Source organism: Ptiloglossa arizonensis, chromosome 2 (genome assembly GCF_051014685.1).
Source record: "Ptiloglossa arizonensis isolate GNS036 chromosome 2, iyPtiAriz1_principal, whole genome shotgun sequence".
NCBI classification, from domain to species: Eukaryota; Metazoa; Arthropoda; class Insecta; order Hymenoptera; family Colletidae; genus Ptiloglossa; species Ptiloglossa arizonensis.
The window spans coordinates 31207764-31225384 of record NC_135049.1 but is presented as its reverse complement, the minus strand read 5'-3'; the positions used below and the strand labels follow the sequence as shown (position 1 = coordinate 31225384).

The following is a 17621-nucleotide window of genomic DNA, read 5'->3' as shown; positions in this document are numbered from 1 at the left end:
AATTAAAATGATGGAGTGCAGATGTCGAAAGAAAACAGCTTGTCCATACTCGGTTAATTTTGTTTAAGAAGATTATCGAGGAAACGTATGCGCCTCCAATTCCAACGTTCGATTCGTTCGACGCGACAACACGTCTACGCAATACCTTTGTATCGAATATGCTAACGAGTCTCGATGATATTTAAACTTAGTCTAATACTTTATCGGAATGCAATTAGGCGATATATGCGTATCGTCTCTCGAATTAAGAACATCGGGCACTATATTATAAAAGAGCGAATCTAGGACAGCGATACCCTTTGATTTCTTTCAAGTGATCCTTGAATTAATATATTTCGATTCAAATAATGACATTTAAGCGCCGCTCGTAACAACAGTAATCGATTCTCGTCGATATTGAAATGCAATTTTGAAGATTGTTCGAGCCTTCGATTGAAACTTTATTAAACTCGCTGTATTTTTACCACGTTACTCGCAGAATCAAGATACGACTTCAAGTGAAACGAACGACAAGTTCTCTCGACTTTTAATGCGGATCGCGCGACACGGATAAACTTTAATCGAGTATTATTAATCGAAATTCTGGATTGCACGAAACGACCACTTATTGCGTTCAATATACTTTACTTCCGAGTACACGGTGCAAAGCTCCTGCGATAAAATGATTGGAAACGACCAATGGTGTGTCGTTTACAAGAAAAACAACAATAAAGATTACAAATGGTTTTCGAACTCGCGAGTACGCTTAACGGTGTGTAAATTGTAATAGAGGAAGAACGAGACTCGTTGTTACATGAAGAGTCAATTTTTTTTATTTTTGTTTCATTTTTTTTTCTTTTTTTTTTGGGTTGAATACAATGATCAATCGGTCGTCGCGATCGATTGAATTAAGTATCTCCAATCTCAGCCCACGCTATCTCGTTACAAGACACGCGTTTCAGTTGTCAGCAGCTTCAGCGCGATTCAATCAAAACGAAGCCGAAATCCTATTACGGTAACACGACGCGACGTCTGTCGATCAAACGAAAAATTTTGCCCGATCGCTTTTTGTGTCGGACCTGTTTTGAAATTCATGACAGAATTCGCGAGAAATGGATCCAGTGCTCGATGGTTCCCTCTAACACGTACAATTCAACAACGGTTAACAATGTATGTTCATATAGTCTTGTTTCGCCCCGACGTGATTATGCTTTGCCAGAATATATCCGTTCATCGATGTTCAAGGTCGACACAAAAACGCGCTCGATCTCACGCAATCGCACGAAAACCTTTTTATGTGTACGATATACATACATCGAAGCAATGTACAGAGGAATGTCTTCCGAGAAAATAACATTCTAGAGTGTTGACAACGACGTACAGGAAGATCGATCGCGAAGGACGAAGGGCGCGAAGATTGCGAGTTCTCTCTTCCTCCGTGGAGTCTTGTCCCTTAACTGCTGACGCGGTGATGGCTTAACTCAAAAATTCGAGAGTTTTCGATCAGTTCTCAACAAACGTCCAGTGTCGCGATCAACTCGTACCATGTTGTTGATTGGCTCCCCGCAACGAACGCGAGAAAAATGAAAATACGTGTATTCCGAAAAAGAAATATATTTCACGTCACTGGTTAAGGGCAATGACACTTGTAGAGACCTATCGGTAAAAGATGCGTATCGTGATAGAGTAAACGATTAAAAATGTGAACGCAAGAGCGCAGAAATAGATTGTCGGCTTCTACATTATATAATGCAATTGTAGTACATTTCAAAGCTACTATTAGTTTCTTTCGATGACTTTTCCGTGCCCGTAAATATCGCACTACGAATTGATCTTGGAAAACAACTAAGAACTATCCCGTGCGCCTTCGCAACATCCTCCTTTCTTTCGTATATTTCTTTTTTTTGTTTTTTTTTGTTTTTTTAAATATCTTATGATATTCTTGTAACAATCGACAATTACTTATCACGGTTAGCTATTTATTACGAGAGAGTGTCGTTAAGGACGACGAGCACGTTACTTTAGACCGGTTAACGCGCTTGTCGCACCGTTTCTTTCATTTTTTTTTTTCGCACGCTCGAACGCTCTTCTACGATTCTCGAGTTCGCACCGTTTCCCCTATACATACCGCTATCGCGCGCGCTCTCAATGAGCTGTCAAAACCTGTCGGTTGTTATTTCGTTTCTTTTTTTTTTCTTTCATAGGTTTTTCCTGCTTCGGTCACAGTTCGTCACACTGAGGATTACGCATAAATAAATAAATAATAAAACAGGAGATGCCACGTGATGCTTTAGAAATAAGATCACTCGTTTCTAACTAGCGAATTTCGAAGATTTGCTGTTAGGCCTTTTTTCACACTCAGGAAACGCGCCACGGTCGACGAGCAGCGTCAACGTTCGATCCGTAACACCCGCGAGAATCAATGACACGAGCTTTATCTTCCTATAAATTCTTTTTCTCACCGTAAAACTGATTACGCTCATGGACCGCGCACGTTTCCTCTGTATTTGTGTTTACTGCTCATCGGGCCGCTACCTGAAACACGTTTTAGTCATGACAAAAGCTCAAGTCGCCACGTGTAAATCAAGTCTTCGATGCTACGTAACGAATATGTACTTTGTAATCGATCGATATCGAAGTGAAGTTCGCGCCCCTTCCTGCATCGCGAGTTCGAACCGGTGAAAAAGAACTTACAAAAGGTAACGGTAAAGATTAATAAATATCAAAATGCGAGGAACAATAAGTCGACTATAAAGTTAGGATATGATGGAAATTAGTTTGATAATATCGTCGATGTATTCTACGTTAAAGTTCGATCTTTCTTTTTCGTTTTCGTTAAGTTGTAACGCGATAATCGTTACTTTCGTCGATAAGAATTAAACAGACTTAGGCCTTGATTTGCGACAATGCCTCAAATTACTGTAAGCCAAAACAAATGACTCGCAAATGATTCTTATAATACAGTTTATATTATTGATAGTCTTGAAGACGAAGACTAAGTATGCACATCACTTGTTATTTAACTTTCACTTTCATTTGTTATGATTTAATAAAATGAGAGCGTTTGGTACCCCTGAACCAAAAGAATTTTTGTTTACTTCGTGGAAACAGTTGTGTAAAAAAGAATCAGTCGGACATAATTAATATGAAAGGAATTACTAACAAAATAAAAGGGAGGTAATTGTTGTAAAACATATATAGATTTTAGATAAATTCAATGAAACTTATTTACACTTTAATATTAGATTATAAATTATAAGTTACATAAAGGAACAATTCGTATGTGAGCATATTCAAGGCGATACATGAAGGAAGTAGGTACAAAAATCACTTCGGTCTTTGCAAAAATACTTCACAAACAAATGACGGCCCACGCGAATTAAATGCCGTTACATCTACTACTTACTTTATTTTTACATCCTTCATAAGGATTCCACAAAAGGGAACAGATTTCTACATCAACGCGCACGTGTATATACATGTTTATGAATATGTGTTTATACACGAGCGATACAATTCATCAAATAAAAACTCCTCGTGTAGATAATAAGTATGTAAAGATAAAAGCTACACGTTCTTGCCATGAGATACATCGTGTACAGCAATTCGTAAGATGAATTTCTGTTCCTTCTGTCTTACTTGCATTAAGTATTTTATAATCACATTCTACATCGAGCAAACAGTTGCAACACAGTCAAAGTGTAGTTGGAAAGAATTACGTAGATTGTTCGTAGCTAAGTGTATTATGATATTTTTTTCTTGAAATCCTTTAAATATTTAATTTACGCAAATTGTATCAGACTCATTGCTTCGGGTGATATTTTTATATGTTTCCCCCAGAAGGATAAAAGGAAAATGCTCCAAATTGGAAATTCACTGGAGTTTTTGGCGAAGCACAGGTGTATACAAAATCATCTGATTGTAGCTGCGTCCTGTTTAAGTTTGGTTCAGATGCTGATCTTGTAATTTTAGGTAATCCTCGTGAAAGACCCTCTAAATTTGCTAAGATCTGGCGAAATATTGGTCTCTCTTCCCTGGAAAATTTGATGCAATCTTCTGTCAGTCTCTTCAATGCTTTTGGGGTATCTGAACGTAATTTATTCAAATCAGGACACAAATTACCACGTCCAACCATAAATAATATTTGATCCTTGTTATTAATATGCGAATATGGTAACTGACTAGCTAACAATTCAAATAAAACAACGCCAAATGCATAAACATCGGATTGAAAACTGTATGGATTTTCTTCTTGCATTCTTATCACTTCGGGTGCCATCCACAGAATAGATCCAGTTGGTTGATGGAACTGCTGAGAACCAGACCACCTGGTCTTTGCCGTGGCCAAGCCAAAATCACCAATTTTGACGGTGAGATCATCGTGCAGAAATATATTATTACTTTTTAGATCCCGGTGAATGATATTCTTTGCATGTAGGTAGTCCATACCCTGTGCAGTTTGCCTTCCAATTTCTATCAATGTGAATAAATCAAACTTTGTTTCAAATACGTGTAAATGTTTGTACAATGAAGATCCTTCACACCACTGAGTAACAATTGCAAGTTGTGGTTTGCTAACGCATCCCATGAACAGAAGAATATTTACGTGCCGTGTTTTACGTAAAACTGCAACTTCATTTTTAAATGCTTGTAACTGAGCAGCAGTAGGTATCTTAACGTTAAGCATCTTTACAGCTACAGGGCCGTGCCAATGAGCTTTATATACCGTTCCAAAAGAGCCTGATCCAATACGAGCTCCAATTAAAATTTCGTCTGCTGGAATTTCCCAATCTTCTATGGATTCTCTGGGTGCCAGCAAGTTTTTAGACGATTCGTCAGCTGATCTTGCTCTTGGTCGTTTTGGCCTTAAAGTACTGGTAGGACTAGCCTGTGTTGACTGACTATGCTTTGTTGGGCTACTACCAGGAGATACTGCACTTTGAGTGATACCAACAGGACGACCTAAACTCTGAGACCTACTATATTCATCTAAATTAGCAGCATCTCCACTTGGTTTGACCATATTGAAACAAACGTTAGGTGCAGAACTAGAACGATCTTGTTGTCCCAAGGAACGTGGATGCCTCTGATTTCTCGAAGGAGCCAAAGATGGTGACATACTTCTGCTTAAACCATAACCAGAAGGAAGTTGCAAAATCCCAGCAGTACTTTCAGGATTATGTGCCAGCAATGCTTGATAGTAAGCATCTTGCATGCGTACTTGATGACACAAGGCCGGTACACCACCTGCGCACCTTTGATGAAAACGATAATTGCACGTTCTACAATAGAATCCCTGAAAGAGCAGTTTCCTACAGCACTCACAGAACGCCAAGGAAAAGAAAGTTTTGCGGACAAAGTTATGCGAAATGGAAGTAGTTATGGGAAACTTGTCCAAAATTTCCACAGATATTTCGTCACAATCCAATAAAGAGATATCCGTGTCCCAAGATGTAAGATACTTGGAGTTATCTACACCCAAAATATATACCACGCACATTTCAGTGGTCAAATTTCTTAATTTCATTGCTTTGGCAAGCGCATCTCTTAGTGATAGTCCTTCACGAACTTGCACACTTGTACGCTGTTGATTAGGTAAATAAGCCCTGAGCAAAGACCTCATTGGTGTCCTTTGACCTCTACTGGTTGCATTAACTTCACGGGATTCGCTCTCGGACGTGGAAGCACTGCCAGATACTCGACTCGCATTCAAGAGTTCATTGAGCTTCTGTTCCTTGGATTCTAGATCGTGTAACTTACTGGTTAACTCCTGATATTCGTTCAAGTATATCGAGGGTGGATGTTGAAATCCAGCAAACCGGTTGTTCAGAGCATCAATGTTTTGACGAGTAACATGTATCACATTTTGTATATTTCTCAGTTCGTACCTCAGAGGATCCGTATCCAGGTAACCGTCCTCGTAATCGCTAAGATCTCCCGAATCCGGACCACTACCCCGTGAAGAGGACATGGCTAATCGTATAGGTGAATGCGGTGGTTTTTTCCTCTGTCGTCGGCGATGAGAAGACAACGTCGAGGACGAGGAGGACGGCAATCTGGCTATCGCTGCCTCGAACCTACGACACGAGAACTCCGTGTACGCGTTCGCACGGACCACCGTGTAATACCTCTGCTCGCCGATCACGGCCATCTTCTTGCTCCGTTGGGCAGCATCCTGGGCCGCTGCTGCTGCACTCCGGAACACCTTGGTAGCCTCGGTGCTACCGGTTACCGCCGAATTTTTTTCTCTGGTTCACCGCGGCTTTCACCACGCCGCCGTCGCCTCAACTCTCACGCGACTCACGAACGCGTCCTCGCACACCTCTTTTTTTTCTTCCACTTTCCTCTATATACGCTCCACCTCTCTCCTACCTCCTTCTTACTTCTTCTTACGCTCGTCGAATCGAACCTACTTTCTGATGCGCGACTTCACAGCATACGCCGTCTTTCCTCAGTTCTCTCACCCATCGAATTTCCACGCATCAACCTGTTTGGTATTGTCTTGTTTCGAACACGATCGACCCTGTAATCAGGCACAAAATTTTTCCGTTTTGATCTCCTGCCTAACCCCCCCCAGAACCTTCTTCTCTGGAGCCCTTCCGAAAGAAAACTGGCACGAGCGATGCGGGACTGAGGACAGAGGCGCGGGGCTATGTTTCTTGGAGCGCCGGTGCTGCCAACCGTTCCGCCCCCTCCCACTGATTTTCTTCCTCTTCCTTCGTTTGAATTCTACCTGTTCGCTCGCACGGACCTTTTGTGATCCTTTTGCGATAACGTCACTCCCTTCTTTTCCAATTTCTTGTCCCCTTAAGATTTCGTTGCATGTCGTTTTATATCTGAAACGACTCGTAAAAATACGTAATTTTAATGCTTTTACATGCAGAAATCTGACATTAAGAGCTTTTGATCACTGATTCAGGATAAATCGAGTTTCTTTTACTTAGTTTAAACACACACAATTACATTCGACTCAAATGTTAAGCACTATTACCAGATTCGACGTATCCACTTTGTAATGGTAATCTTCTAAATTTTAAATATTTAACAACTAGACACGTATACATTTCGATACAGTAAAACAATTTTATGAAACACCAATAGTTGATTTCATCTTTAATGCAGTTCTTGGAGAAAAAGAAAGGGTGCACTTTACAGTTTGTGCTGACCCCCATTAAAGTTTTGTAAATTTTATCAGATTAGAAACTCATTACGTATTTTAACTTGTTCTTTTGCATTGTTTTGGTATTTTCTATACATAGCTCCTATATTTTTAATCGACACACTTCGATGACTCTACTTTACACTTTTTTATTGTTTAAAACGGAAGGTCGAGAGGTCTGTTTGTATCCCCATCGAAAAACGATCGTTTAAGGTAGGATTATAATATAAGTTCCATTTTTCTGTAAACATAGGTACCTACTCGTGTTGCGTTTCTGACGTCACTGCAGACGTGCTTTGACGTCAACAGCATATGGTATGGTTTCCTAGGCAACAGAGATTCATTCTAATTGGTCCAATGCTCGCGTATGTACTTACTACGCGTAAATCCGACAGTGGTTAAAAAAAAGAATTGAAGTTTTCAATTTTCAATCATCAAAGATGGCTCATAAATCGGCAAAATTGATTTCCTCAATACCTACCGACTTTTTGTTACGTAATGTACTTGTTTACATATCAATGTATCCGATCAAATCAACACGGATCCCATAACCGTGGATAACTTTTTATTTACCGATCGTTTTCTCATACGAATTAGACATGGTAGCTGGTAAACTAGCTTTTGTAACAGGTGTGTATTTTACAAAAATAAAAAAAGCAAAACAAAAGACTGAGATATATTATGCATAAGTTTGTTTCAACTGTAGGTGCTGGAAGTGGTATAGGTAGAGAAGTATGCCGTATTTTAGCAAGTCGAGGAACCAACGTTATTGCTGCAGACCGAAATTTAAAGACAGCTCAACAAACTATCGAATCTTTAAAAGGTTAAATATAAAAAGTTATTAATGTTTGCTATGAACTTTAATCAAAGATTATATATTATGTTAAATTGAATATAATTCTTTATATACAGGTTCCAAACATTTAGCACTACAGTTGGAAGTCTCAGATCTATCTAATGTTACAGAAGCATTTCATAATGCAATAATTACATATTCAACTCCACCCACTATTATAATTAATTCTGCAGGCATTACTCGTGATGAATTTATATTAAAACTTGGTGAACATGAATTTGATCAAGTATTTGATGTAAACTTAAAAGGAACATTCTTTGTTATGCAAACTGCAGTGAAAAATATGATTGATGCAAATATAAATAATGGAAGTTCAATTGTTAATGTGGGTTCTCTTGTTGGCAAAATAGGAAATATAGGTTCAGCTAATTACGCAGCATCAAAAGCTGGTGTAGAAGCTCTTTCAAAAACAGCTTCTTTAGAATTTGGACAGTAAGTGTTACAATAATAACCATTAAATATTTTATATTGTGATATTAGAAGTTGACAATGCTATTAAATGTGTACCTTAATTACAGATTTGGGATTCGTGTTAATACAGTACTACCAGGTTTTATACAAACTCCTATGACAGATGTTGTACCTGAGAAGGTAAAACAGATGATGGTGAAAAGAATACCCCTTCGTCGAATGGGGACACCAGAAGAAGTAGCACAAGTTATAACATTTTTAGCATCTAGCGAAAGTTCTTATGTCAATGGTGCCTCTATCGATATTACAGGTGGATTTCATTGAGATATTTTCTTGATAAAAATACATATTTTTGTAATTAAATATTAAATATATAGTCAATATGAATAATTATAATTAAAATGTCACAAATTTTATTAATTATTTGAATAAAATATTTTTGTATTAAATACATCACTTTTTCTTTCCTTTGAGTTTCCTTGCATGCTTATAAGCTTTATGATGCAATTTCTTCTTTTCATCAATGATTTGCTTATATTTGCGTTTATTATATTTAGAAAATTCAGCATCAGCCATGAGTTCGTCCACAATTGTTGTTTTGCGTTCTTTTTTTGTGAGACGACCTGAATAATAATCCACTGGTGAATCGATAACCTTACCAATCTGAAAGTATTTTGGGAGAACCTTTAAATCGTTCTTCTTATAGAAATGTTTTGGATCTAATGCCGATCTCATTTGTAGGATTTCAAGATCGTGCTTAATCTCTGGTGTCATTTCAGGGGGATTCATGTTAAACCAATCTTTGCCTTTGGTCTTAGCACGCTCTTTACGTCTTTCAGTTTGCAAAAGTCTTTTACTTTCTTCATAAGGAGGTACAGACTCTAACTGTTCGAAACCAGGTTTTATAACACTTTTCTGAAGTGCTTTGTCTACTGTTGTTAATCCTTGTGCTAAAAGAGTTACAGTTGAATAAGCTTTATCTTCTTGTTCCTTTTGTGGACCATTTATCCAACCCATGTCTTTTTCAAATTCCTCGAGATCAATATCTTTAATTGCATCTCTATGTACTCTTTTTGGTACATCATTTTCAATTAGATCTTCCTCAACTTTAAAGAAATTCAACGTTGATGTACCTGATAAATTAATGTATAAATGTAATAAGAAATATAATAAATTGTAAAATATTTCTAACCTCGATAAACATCACGATAAAAGAGAGATTTAATTACCAGTATTTTCGAAGTCTAAATCATCATCATCGCTTTCTACTAAACGATCTTTTGTTACTAACTCCGCATCACCTTTCGTATCAATTATTATATCCATTGTTGTCATCAGTCATTGACTGTTTACGTTTCCAACATTTTTCACACGTGCCCAATTTGGTTATGTTCCACAGGCTGATTACTTCGGCTTTATTCCCTTCCTAAGTAAAAAACGATTAGCTATTGAACAATTTGATTTACAATAGAATATTTGTTAATTATTGAAATACAAAACGAAACATATGTCTACAGCATCACCTACACTATTTAAACTCTCCTGTTAGGCGCCGACAATTGAAACAGGAAGAAAAATGAGACGATACATTTCAATTGAAAACGATATAAAAATCAGTTTATAGTATGTGAAATCGAAGTAGTATGTATTATGAGAGTATTAAACTAGTAAAGTGGGAGGTGATAGGTACAGTATATCTGACCATGCACTTGGTCAGATAGTAACAGTAACTATTAGACCAACGCCTATGATATTTCACTTTCGATAGTCAAACAAGTTGTGCAAAGTTCAGTGTTTGAAAACATCCCGGTCTTTTTAAAGTTTTGATTTAAAAAAAAAAGGAATTCTTTTTCATACAATTTTATATTTAAATTGATAATTTTGCGTAAAATTAAATTTTGTTACTTAAATATGTATAAATGTTCATAAAGTAATTAAAGGACAACAAAAAGCTTAATTTGTTAAGAAATTAAAAATGCGCGTCCAACATTTATTGTTTTTGTTATTTACATGTTGGTCTGTGAGCGGTTTGAAATTGAGTAAACAGATAATGCAATTTGATGGCAATGAATTAAAAACGAACAGTGGTATTTTGCAAATAGATTATAATAATTCCGAGAGAAGTTTCGCGGATCAGAAGAAAATGATTCGATCAAATACGTCAGTATTACACTGGGACGATCTTATAAATGTTTGGAATCCGTATACAATGGCAAGACTTTGGAATCGTGATACTCACAAATCATTGAACATTTCGACAAATTGTGACAGAGATTTTACGAATTACATGCTAGGATTTTCGACAGAAGAACCATGGGCATTGAAAAGCAAGTAAAATCACTATAGTACACTATCTACATATATATATATATATATATATATATATATATATATATATATATATATATATATATATTTATTTCAGATTCTAAATTAATTTAAATATATTGTATAGAAGTAAATCGAATCTTGGTATATAACGGTATAAATTATAATAACATTTGACCCTACGTAATTTTGTTTAGTACTTAGACAGCTGGTAAAGTGAAATGGTATAAATTCTTGCGAAGAAAACGTATTCTGTAACAGAGAAATGTTTGTTGCGCGCTGTAACTATCCAATTAACGGTTGATCAACCAGGAATCGGATAGATTTCCGTCGTACCATAAACATCTATTAACGTTTCCATAAAAGTTACACTTCTTCCAGTATGAGCAACTGGTTATTCGGTAATACAATGCTTGTAAGACGTTATTAATGTACATTAAGCCGATTTAGTGTAAATGGATGAGACTTTCTTTGAACTCTCTATTAGGAAGCGCGTTACATCAAATTTAATTGTGCACGTATTTTGAACGATGCAACGCAAAAGGTGAAATTAATTCAAAATTTCCCAAGTGTTCTCTTATCAACTGTTGAACGTACCGTGTTATATTTTTAAGATTTATCAAGTATTGGTTACAAAGAACATTGTACGTTATGTGAATAATTGCATTCCAAGAAAAACGTAATAAGAAAGTATACTTTTATCGTTTACATACATCACAATAGATATAAGATATGAATCGAACTAGAATGTACTTTCGTCGATAACTCGAACAAAAGCAGGTATGAAATTGAGGAAGGAGAAATGGAGGAAGTACATGTTCGAGGGACAGTTTCACTACAGTTTATCTCACAATTATTTCGTAATCTACACGTAATCGTATTTTATTACGGAAGAAACTCGGTGCGAAAGAATAATATTCTTTTCAAAACTATTCGAATTGAAACATTTCCAATATTTATGTAATATTGAATTGTAGAATTTCTACAGAAAACTTTTAGAGGTGGGCTGTGTTTTATCGAATACTGATTTCAAAATGATCCAGCTTCGTCAGGAATTGAGAGTCGCACCGATACCAAAGCGCATTCTGGCTCGTTATTTTGAATTTGTGCAGGGTGTTGCAAAATATACGCTGTCTTAACCCAATCGAATAAATCGAAAATACGGAATAAATAAAAAAACATTAGTTTTTATATTTTTTAGTGGTAGACGCATCTGGCAAGTACACCTGGGGATTGTTTTCCGGCAATGTGTTCTGGCTAGGGTTTGTAGATCAGTGCCGTGAAATGGAAAACCAATTCGTTAAGTGGCAAAAGAACAGGAAAACTCAACGTGAAAGGGATTTACCGCCATTTTTGGTCAGCATGACTTCTGTCTCATTTACTCTCAAAGTTCCTCGTCCGGAGTTAAACGAGGTAAATCCGTTTGTCGATCCAGAATGGAAATAACATTCGATAATAGAATAAACGAACGCAGAGAGACCTAATTACTGTCTTACTTACCGTAGAATTAGGTACTCGCCTAATTCTTACTTACTAATAATCAACTTTCGTCGATCAGACATACAGGATCATTCTTGGTCTTTGTCTACCCGATTCATGCGGTACAGGAGACGTCCGGGAACTTTTCAACTTTGTTCAATATCAGCGTGAAAACGACACGTCCACGGAAATAGCGATCCAAGCCATAAGAAACATTTCGAAGGGGTATTCGTTTTGGAAAGATCCTATATTCTACATTTTACTGTACGTCGAATTTCCAACATCGTTATAATTATATATATATAGAAAGATTGGACAGCTGTACGAAAAGACAACGTCTTACAGAATTACATTCATCGTGGTCCTTATTTTTGTCACTCTGGGCACTTTCTACGACATAGCTCTCAGATATCACGTATTACGTACAGGGAAAAATGACCAAAGTATCGAGAACACGTCCATAGAAATGAAAAACTCGAGCCCTAACGAAATCACGATCATGAAGCTGTGGTCGGTCAAGGAACACAATGGCACTTTAGGTATCTTGGTGCAGTCTCCACGGTTTAGTTCTCTTTTCCTGTTATTATTAATCAACGTTCAAACTTTTTCTAATTTTAGACATAAACAATTCGGACAGCGTGCCGAAGCCTCTGTCGGAAGCGTTGTTATCCTTCAGTCTGCTCTTAAATCTTTCAAAAGTGTTCAGCTTCGACGTTGGCCACGACACGTTAGCCCCTATCCATGGTTTGCGGTTTCTATCCATGTTATGGGTTATTCTGCTTCACACCTGCCTCACGATAAACGTAGTTTCCGGTATGTGGATATCGGTATACGTTTTAAGTGCACAGATACACGCGATCACTGTTTTTTTTCGCAGACGATAAAACATTTAAATCGAGCGCGGAGACCGACTTCCTTTACCAAACCATTAGCAACGGTACTTACGCCGTAGACACGTTCTTCTTTATTAGGTATATTAGTGGAAAATTTCACAGTTTTCTCGTAACGTTATATCGAACAACGAAGAAACCAACGACCTTTGTTTCAGCGGATGTTTGGTATCGTTCCTCTATTTTCGCACGATCACGAGGAAGAATATGAGGGAAAAGAAAATCATAAAGGGTAATTGCGGTCAGGTCCTTCAGTTCATCGGAATGGTAATGTACCGATATTTTCGGTTAACTCCGCCTTATCTTCTTGTTATTGGGCTTATCGAGGTATCAATGTCTTGGTATTACCACAACACGATGATCGACTTGTACACGATCGATTACGATAATTGTAGAAGATTCTGGTGGAGGAATGCTCTATACATAAATACGTATTTCGATATGAATGAACGAGTAAGTGTAACTTTACATAGAGATGATAATTTACTTCAACAGGGGATACCGCTATTGACGATTTTACGATCTTTTAACAGTGTCTTATATGGAGTTGGTATCTAGCAAACGACACACTGTTTTACATCGTTGGAATAATCATACTCATAATTGGCGTGAGGTAAACGATAAATATCTTTGTCAACAAAGGTGTCGTCTTAATTTCTCTACGCTGTATTTTGCAGATACCTTCCAGTTGCCGCGTTCGTAACGATCTTCTTTCTGATCGTATCTTGGATCACCACGGCCATCATCACGTTGAACACGCAACACGTGCCAAGGTAAAACATCTTTCTAACGAATAAATTTTTTTTGTCGATTCTAAGCAACATTTGGGTAAAGAATGAAGACTAAAATCGAGTACACGTAGTGTTAAAGATCCGTTCGCTCACTACGACAGCCTTTACGACAAACCCTGGTCGAGAGTCGGCCCGTATCTCCTTGGGATGATCGTGGGATGGTACCTCTTCAAATTCAACTGCAAGTTGAACATTCACAAAGTGAGTATTACATGGTTGTCTAAAGTCGTGTTTCGAATTTTAAATCCGTTTACGTGTTCCGGGTACGAGACGTCTACGAGACACCGCACGGTGTTACTTCCGAGTACAATTTATGGTCACGGATTCGAACTGAGCTCAAAAATGTATAATTTTCGCGTATAAAATAATTTCTCCACGCCCGACGGTTCTCGAGATATTTCAACTTTGAGTGTTGTTTTCATTCAAAGACTCTCAGGTGAATGTTTCTATTGTAAGTACGAGCTGATTATTATTGCGCGTGTCTAAATGGTAATACAGAGAGATTCGCTGAAATTATTCCAAGAATATACTATTCATTAGGAATAATATTGCTCTAAATTCACGTAACTCATCGTTACTCGTTATGCATGCATTATAGCGTTAACAGACTGCAGTAAAAGGTGCATATATTGTATATCGTAATCCACTTTCTCCTCGAAGATCATCTAGTAGAACATGCTTGATGTTCTATCGAGGATAAATGTTCTCGTGCTGGACTAATGTATACATAACTGTTTCTAATTACAGGTGGTTGCGTTCACTTGTTGGATCTTCTCGTTCGTCACGATGTTGACTATAGTATACGGAATATACGGAGATGCATTTACTCCATTTTTGTCCGCAGCCTACACAGCGTTGTCGCATTCTGGTTGGGCGGTTTCTGTGGGGTGGATTTTAATTGCCTGCGTTACCGGACACGGTGGTCAGTAGTTACTTCCTTATCGTTTTTTTCAATGAATTTGAACTCAAGAATTTACTTTCATCAGAAGAAAGTATTAATGAAAATTTAGAATTTTTAACAAAATTAAAGTTGAGATTACAGAGACGTCGAATGAAATTTAATCGATACATTTTATACGATTAATTTTAACACCAAGATACAGGTATAACAGAGAATACGTAAAAAAGTGTGTAAATACTTTTTAACCATTTTGAGTCCATCTCGCGGTTACACGTCTGAAAATGTGATTTAACATAATTTCGTAATTCGTGCATAATTTCGTGCAACGTTTCGGTTCGCGACTGGACAATCTTTGATCAATGATCGTTGTATTTTCAGGTATGGTCAATAAAATACTGTCGTGGAAATACCTGTATCCACTCTCCAGGCTGACTTATTGCGCGTATTTAGTGCATCCTGCGATCATGCGAGCTGTGGTCCTACGCGGAGAATCCTCGATGCACTTAACGTACGGATTGCTAGTACGTATTACAGATTCTCGATCGTTAAATTTGCATCATTTATCAACGATCAATTCCGTACGTCGAAATAATTTTAATCGAATTTCCCGGTTACCGATCGGGCGAAGTCGCTTCGTTTGTGAAAGTTCCGTTAGATCTCGACTCTTTCCACTTGTACATCTTTTCACCTCAATTTCCTCGTCCATCTACCCCCACCGTCCTCATCGAACTCCCACCTAGTTTCCACTTTTCATTTCTTTTTTTCCCCTTTCACTCTCTTGCTGCGGAGAAAGTGCTGCTCGCCTTGAACAAAGACAAAATTTCGTCTTTGTTGACACCTGTTTAGTTACTTGCACAATGAATCTCGCTTCGAGAGGAGAAAATACCCGAGCAGTGTTTTTCAGGGAGACAAAATGATTTTTCAGGCAATACTGTACTTTGGGTTCATAGCGGCGTCCTATGCCGTCGCGTTGTTCATCAGCTTGTTCTTCGAGGCTCCCATGGTGTCTTTATTGAGAATAGCCCATCCCCTGAGGCGATGGAAGAAGTCAAAGTAACTGTATAAAAATTATAATTTTATATCTAATTTATAATCAACGATATGTACAATTTATTAATATATATATATATATATATATACAAGATCGTCGAAGAGACGTTACATTTTTTTCTACGTAATGGAATTGAGCGTTCTCAGTTTCTTATTCCGCTTTCTTTCAAACATCAGGCAGACCTCTGAAAAAAAAAAATGAGATTTTATAGTTTCCGCTGAATAGTCATGGTAGTCCACAAATAAACGTCCGTGAGAATTTCTCGAACAGGTATAATATGTTTCTGTAGTTAAGGTTTCGGAGTCTTTCTAGTTTCGGAGCTTCTCTTCGCAGAGAACCAAGATAAAAAGAATTCGGACGATTATTTGCAGAAATGATGGCATATATAATGGATTAATTTAACAAACACCTCCAAGGAAAACTTGTTGAACGGTCTTGAAGACTTCTATAGGTTAATCTGCGCATAAGCAGCGTAATTAAAATTCACGATTTCTTTCATGATAAACATACCGTGAAGTTTTAAAATTAAATCGTTTCGTTCGAATAGATTTCGTCTCTATTTATAGACAGCTGCAGTTATATTTTCAGACACACGCAGCCTTCGAACAAAAATTCTGCCGAGATTCCATTACATTTATAAATATTCTTGTTTTTCTTAATATTCACGTAGGAATTGAACGTACCTATTTCAGCCATTAGTGAACAGGTACGAGGTACAGTTAAGTAGGTACGTTCACGTGTATCCGTTGTCGAAGATAGTGGGCTCCGTGACGAAACGTAAACCGATGGAACTGTTCCTAAAGAAAACATTGGCCTTGGACCTTCATCTCGGTAATTTCAAATCTTATTTTTATATTTCGAGGATACTTCGATAGAAGCTCGCCGCTTGTTTCTAGAGAAGAAAAAAAAGAAAAAACACGAAACGAAATTCGGTTCGCTTCGACCAGTTTCACCTTCCGACGACGTTTACATCACAGAACAAATATGTGACTCTAACGTAAGAGAAATCCAGGATTAAAATATCTATATCCCAATCGTACCAAAAGAAAGTTCCCGGAAACGATGATGCAGCATTTTTTCCAGTGAACGCGATCCCGATGATGAACAAATTTGACACGAAGATCGACCATTGCCTCGCACCGGATCGAATACTTATATTCGGATACTTTGAAATTTTATCAACGAGCGAAACATCGATTGAATGAATTTACGAATCGATTCGTTTCCCTTCTTGCTGTTTACGTTCAGAGATTATGCAAAGTATACGAAGTTTGCGCGCAAACTCGCGAGCGGCGAGAACGTTTCGTTGATTTAAAGTCGTAGAAATCCAAAAGTACGTCGACCCTACTTTGAATTCGAGATTCTTTCTCGTAATACAAATTTTAACGGTGAACAGTTAATAACCGTGGTCGAAGACGTTCGTGTTTCATCGTGTATCGGTATGGCTACACAGCGATTTAAAAACGATGGCTGGAACTTCTTCGAAATTCTCGCTCTTGAATTCTTTAACGGAATACCACCCAGCCGTGCGCAAAATTTGTATAATTGGGCTTCGAAAAATGCAAAGACCGCCCCGGTCACTTCTCACGCGACTCGTGGCTTAATGGCACGTGCGAAAAATACAAAGGACCGATGTTCCGGTTAAAGTTCGCGTTAATGACTTTCTACTCGACATCGACAGCTATGATGAATCTCTTCGTGAAATTCTCTGATTAATTTTTCGACGAGTAGCGCGGAATCGTTGAAAAAAATTGCACGAGGCAACCTCGTAACGGA

General features: G+C 37.6%; 4 protein-coding genes across 6 annotated transcripts; 2 read left to right on the top strand and 2 right to left on the bottom strand.

Moving 5' to 3' along the window:
• Positions 1–786: 786 nt before the first annotated feature.
• Raf (serine/threonine kinase raf oncogene) lies at positions 787–6637 on the bottom strand. Of its 2 annotated transcripts, none has more exons than XM_076304302.1 (2): positions 3386–6631; positions 787–2514 (listed from the first exon to the last, which is right to left on the bottom strand). In XM_076304302.1, exon 1 carries the CDS (start codon positions 6128–6130, stop codon positions 3803–3805), a length of 2328 nt encoding a protein of 775 aa, XP_076160417.1. In that variant the 5' UTR covers positions 6131–6631; the 3' UTR covers positions 787–2514; positions 3386–3802. The 2 variants fall into 2 exon arrangements, with proteins under 2 accessions (XP_076160417.1, XP_076160418.1); XM_076304303.1 differs by lacking the exon at positions 787–2514 and having other exon boundaries at positions 3843–4013; positions 4102–6637.
• An 848-nt stretch (positions 6638–7485) lies between these two features.
• LOC143155144 ((3R)-3-hydroxyacyl-CoA dehydrogenase) lies at positions 7486–8852 on the top strand. The gene is made up of 4 exons (XM_076327552.1): positions 7486–7768; positions 7845–7961; positions 8051–8426; positions 8513–8852. The coding sequence occupies exons 1-4, from the start codon at positions 7738–7740 to the stop codon at positions 8727–8729; spliced, it is 741 nt and encodes a 246-aa protein (XP_076183667.1). The 5' UTR covers positions 7486–7737; the 3' UTR covers positions 8730–8852.
• Positions 8443–10132, bottom strand: LOC143155143 (deoxynucleotidyltransferase terminal-interacting protein 2). Of its 2 annotated transcripts, XM_076327550.1 has the most exons (3): positions 9933–10132; positions 9635–9831; positions 8443–9538 (listed from the first exon to the last, which is right to left on the bottom strand). In XM_076327550.1, exons 2-3 carry the CDS (start codon positions 9738–9740, stop codon positions 8859–8861), a joined length of 786 nt encoding a protein of 261 aa, XP_076183665.1. In that variant the 5' UTR covers positions 9741–9831; positions 9933–10132; the 3' UTR covers positions 8443–8858. The 2 variants fall into 2 exon arrangements, with proteins under 2 accessions (XP_076183665.1, XP_076183666.1); XM_076327551.1 differs by lacking the exon at positions 9933–10132 and having other exon boundaries at positions 9635–9892.
• A 1383-nt stretch (positions 10133–11515) lies between these two features.
• On the top strand, positions 11516–16247 carry LOC143154901 (nose resistant to fluoxetine protein 6-like). Its single transcript, XM_076326966.1, has 16 exons — positions 11516–11593; positions 11711–11846; positions 11935–12154; positions 12300–12476; positions 12558–12751; positions 12831–13025; positions 13090–13183; positions 13261–13555; positions 13636–13715; positions 13780–13875; positions 13965–14094; positions 14641–14815; positions 15173–15315; positions 15720–15847; positions 16071–16115; positions 16217–16247. Exons 1-16 carry the CDS (start codon positions 11516–11518, stop codon positions 16245–16247), a joined length of 2217 nt encoding a protein of 738 aa, XP_076183081.1.
• The last annotated feature ends 1374 nt before the right edge of the window (positions 16248–17621 follow it).

Excerpts from the sequence above, each read along its gene's own strand:
- Raf (XM_076304302.1), bottom strand. The coding sequence starts at position 6,130 with ATGGCCGTGATCGGCGAGCAGAGGTATTACACGGTGGTCCGTGCGAAC.
- LOC143155144 (XM_076327552.1), top strand. The coding sequence starts at position 7,738 with ATGGTAGCTGGTAAACTAGCTTTTGTAACAG. Across the intron at positions 7,769-7,844 it reads TAAACTAGCTTTTGTAACAG|GTGCTGGAAGTGGTATAGGT; the intron begins GTGTGTATTTTA and ends TTTCAACTGTAG. Across the intron at positions 7,962-8,050 it reads AACTATCGAATCTTTAAAAG|GTTCCAAACATTTAGCACTA; the intron begins GTTAAATATAAA and ends CTTTATATACAG.
- LOC143155143 (XM_076327550.1), bottom strand. The coding sequence starts at position 9,740 with ATGACAACAATGGATATAATAATTGATACGAAAGGTGATGCGGAGTTA. Across the intron at positions 9,539-9,634 it reads TTTAGACTTCGAAAATACTG|GTACATCAACGTTGAATTTC; the intron begins GTAATTAAATCT and ends TTAATTTATCAG.
- LOC143154901 (XM_076326966.1), top strand. The coding sequence starts at position 11,516 with ATGAAATTGAGGAAGGAGAAATGGAGGAAGTACATGTTCGAGGGACAG. Across the intron at positions 11,847-11,934 it reads TTATTTTGAATTTGTGCAGG|TGGTAGACGCATCTGGCAAG; the intron begins GTGTTGCAAAAT and ends TATATTTTTTAG. Across the intron at positions 15,316-15,719 it reads ACTTAACGTACGGATTGCTA|GCAATACTGTACTTTGGGTT; the intron begins GTACGTATTACA and ends ATGATTTTTCAG.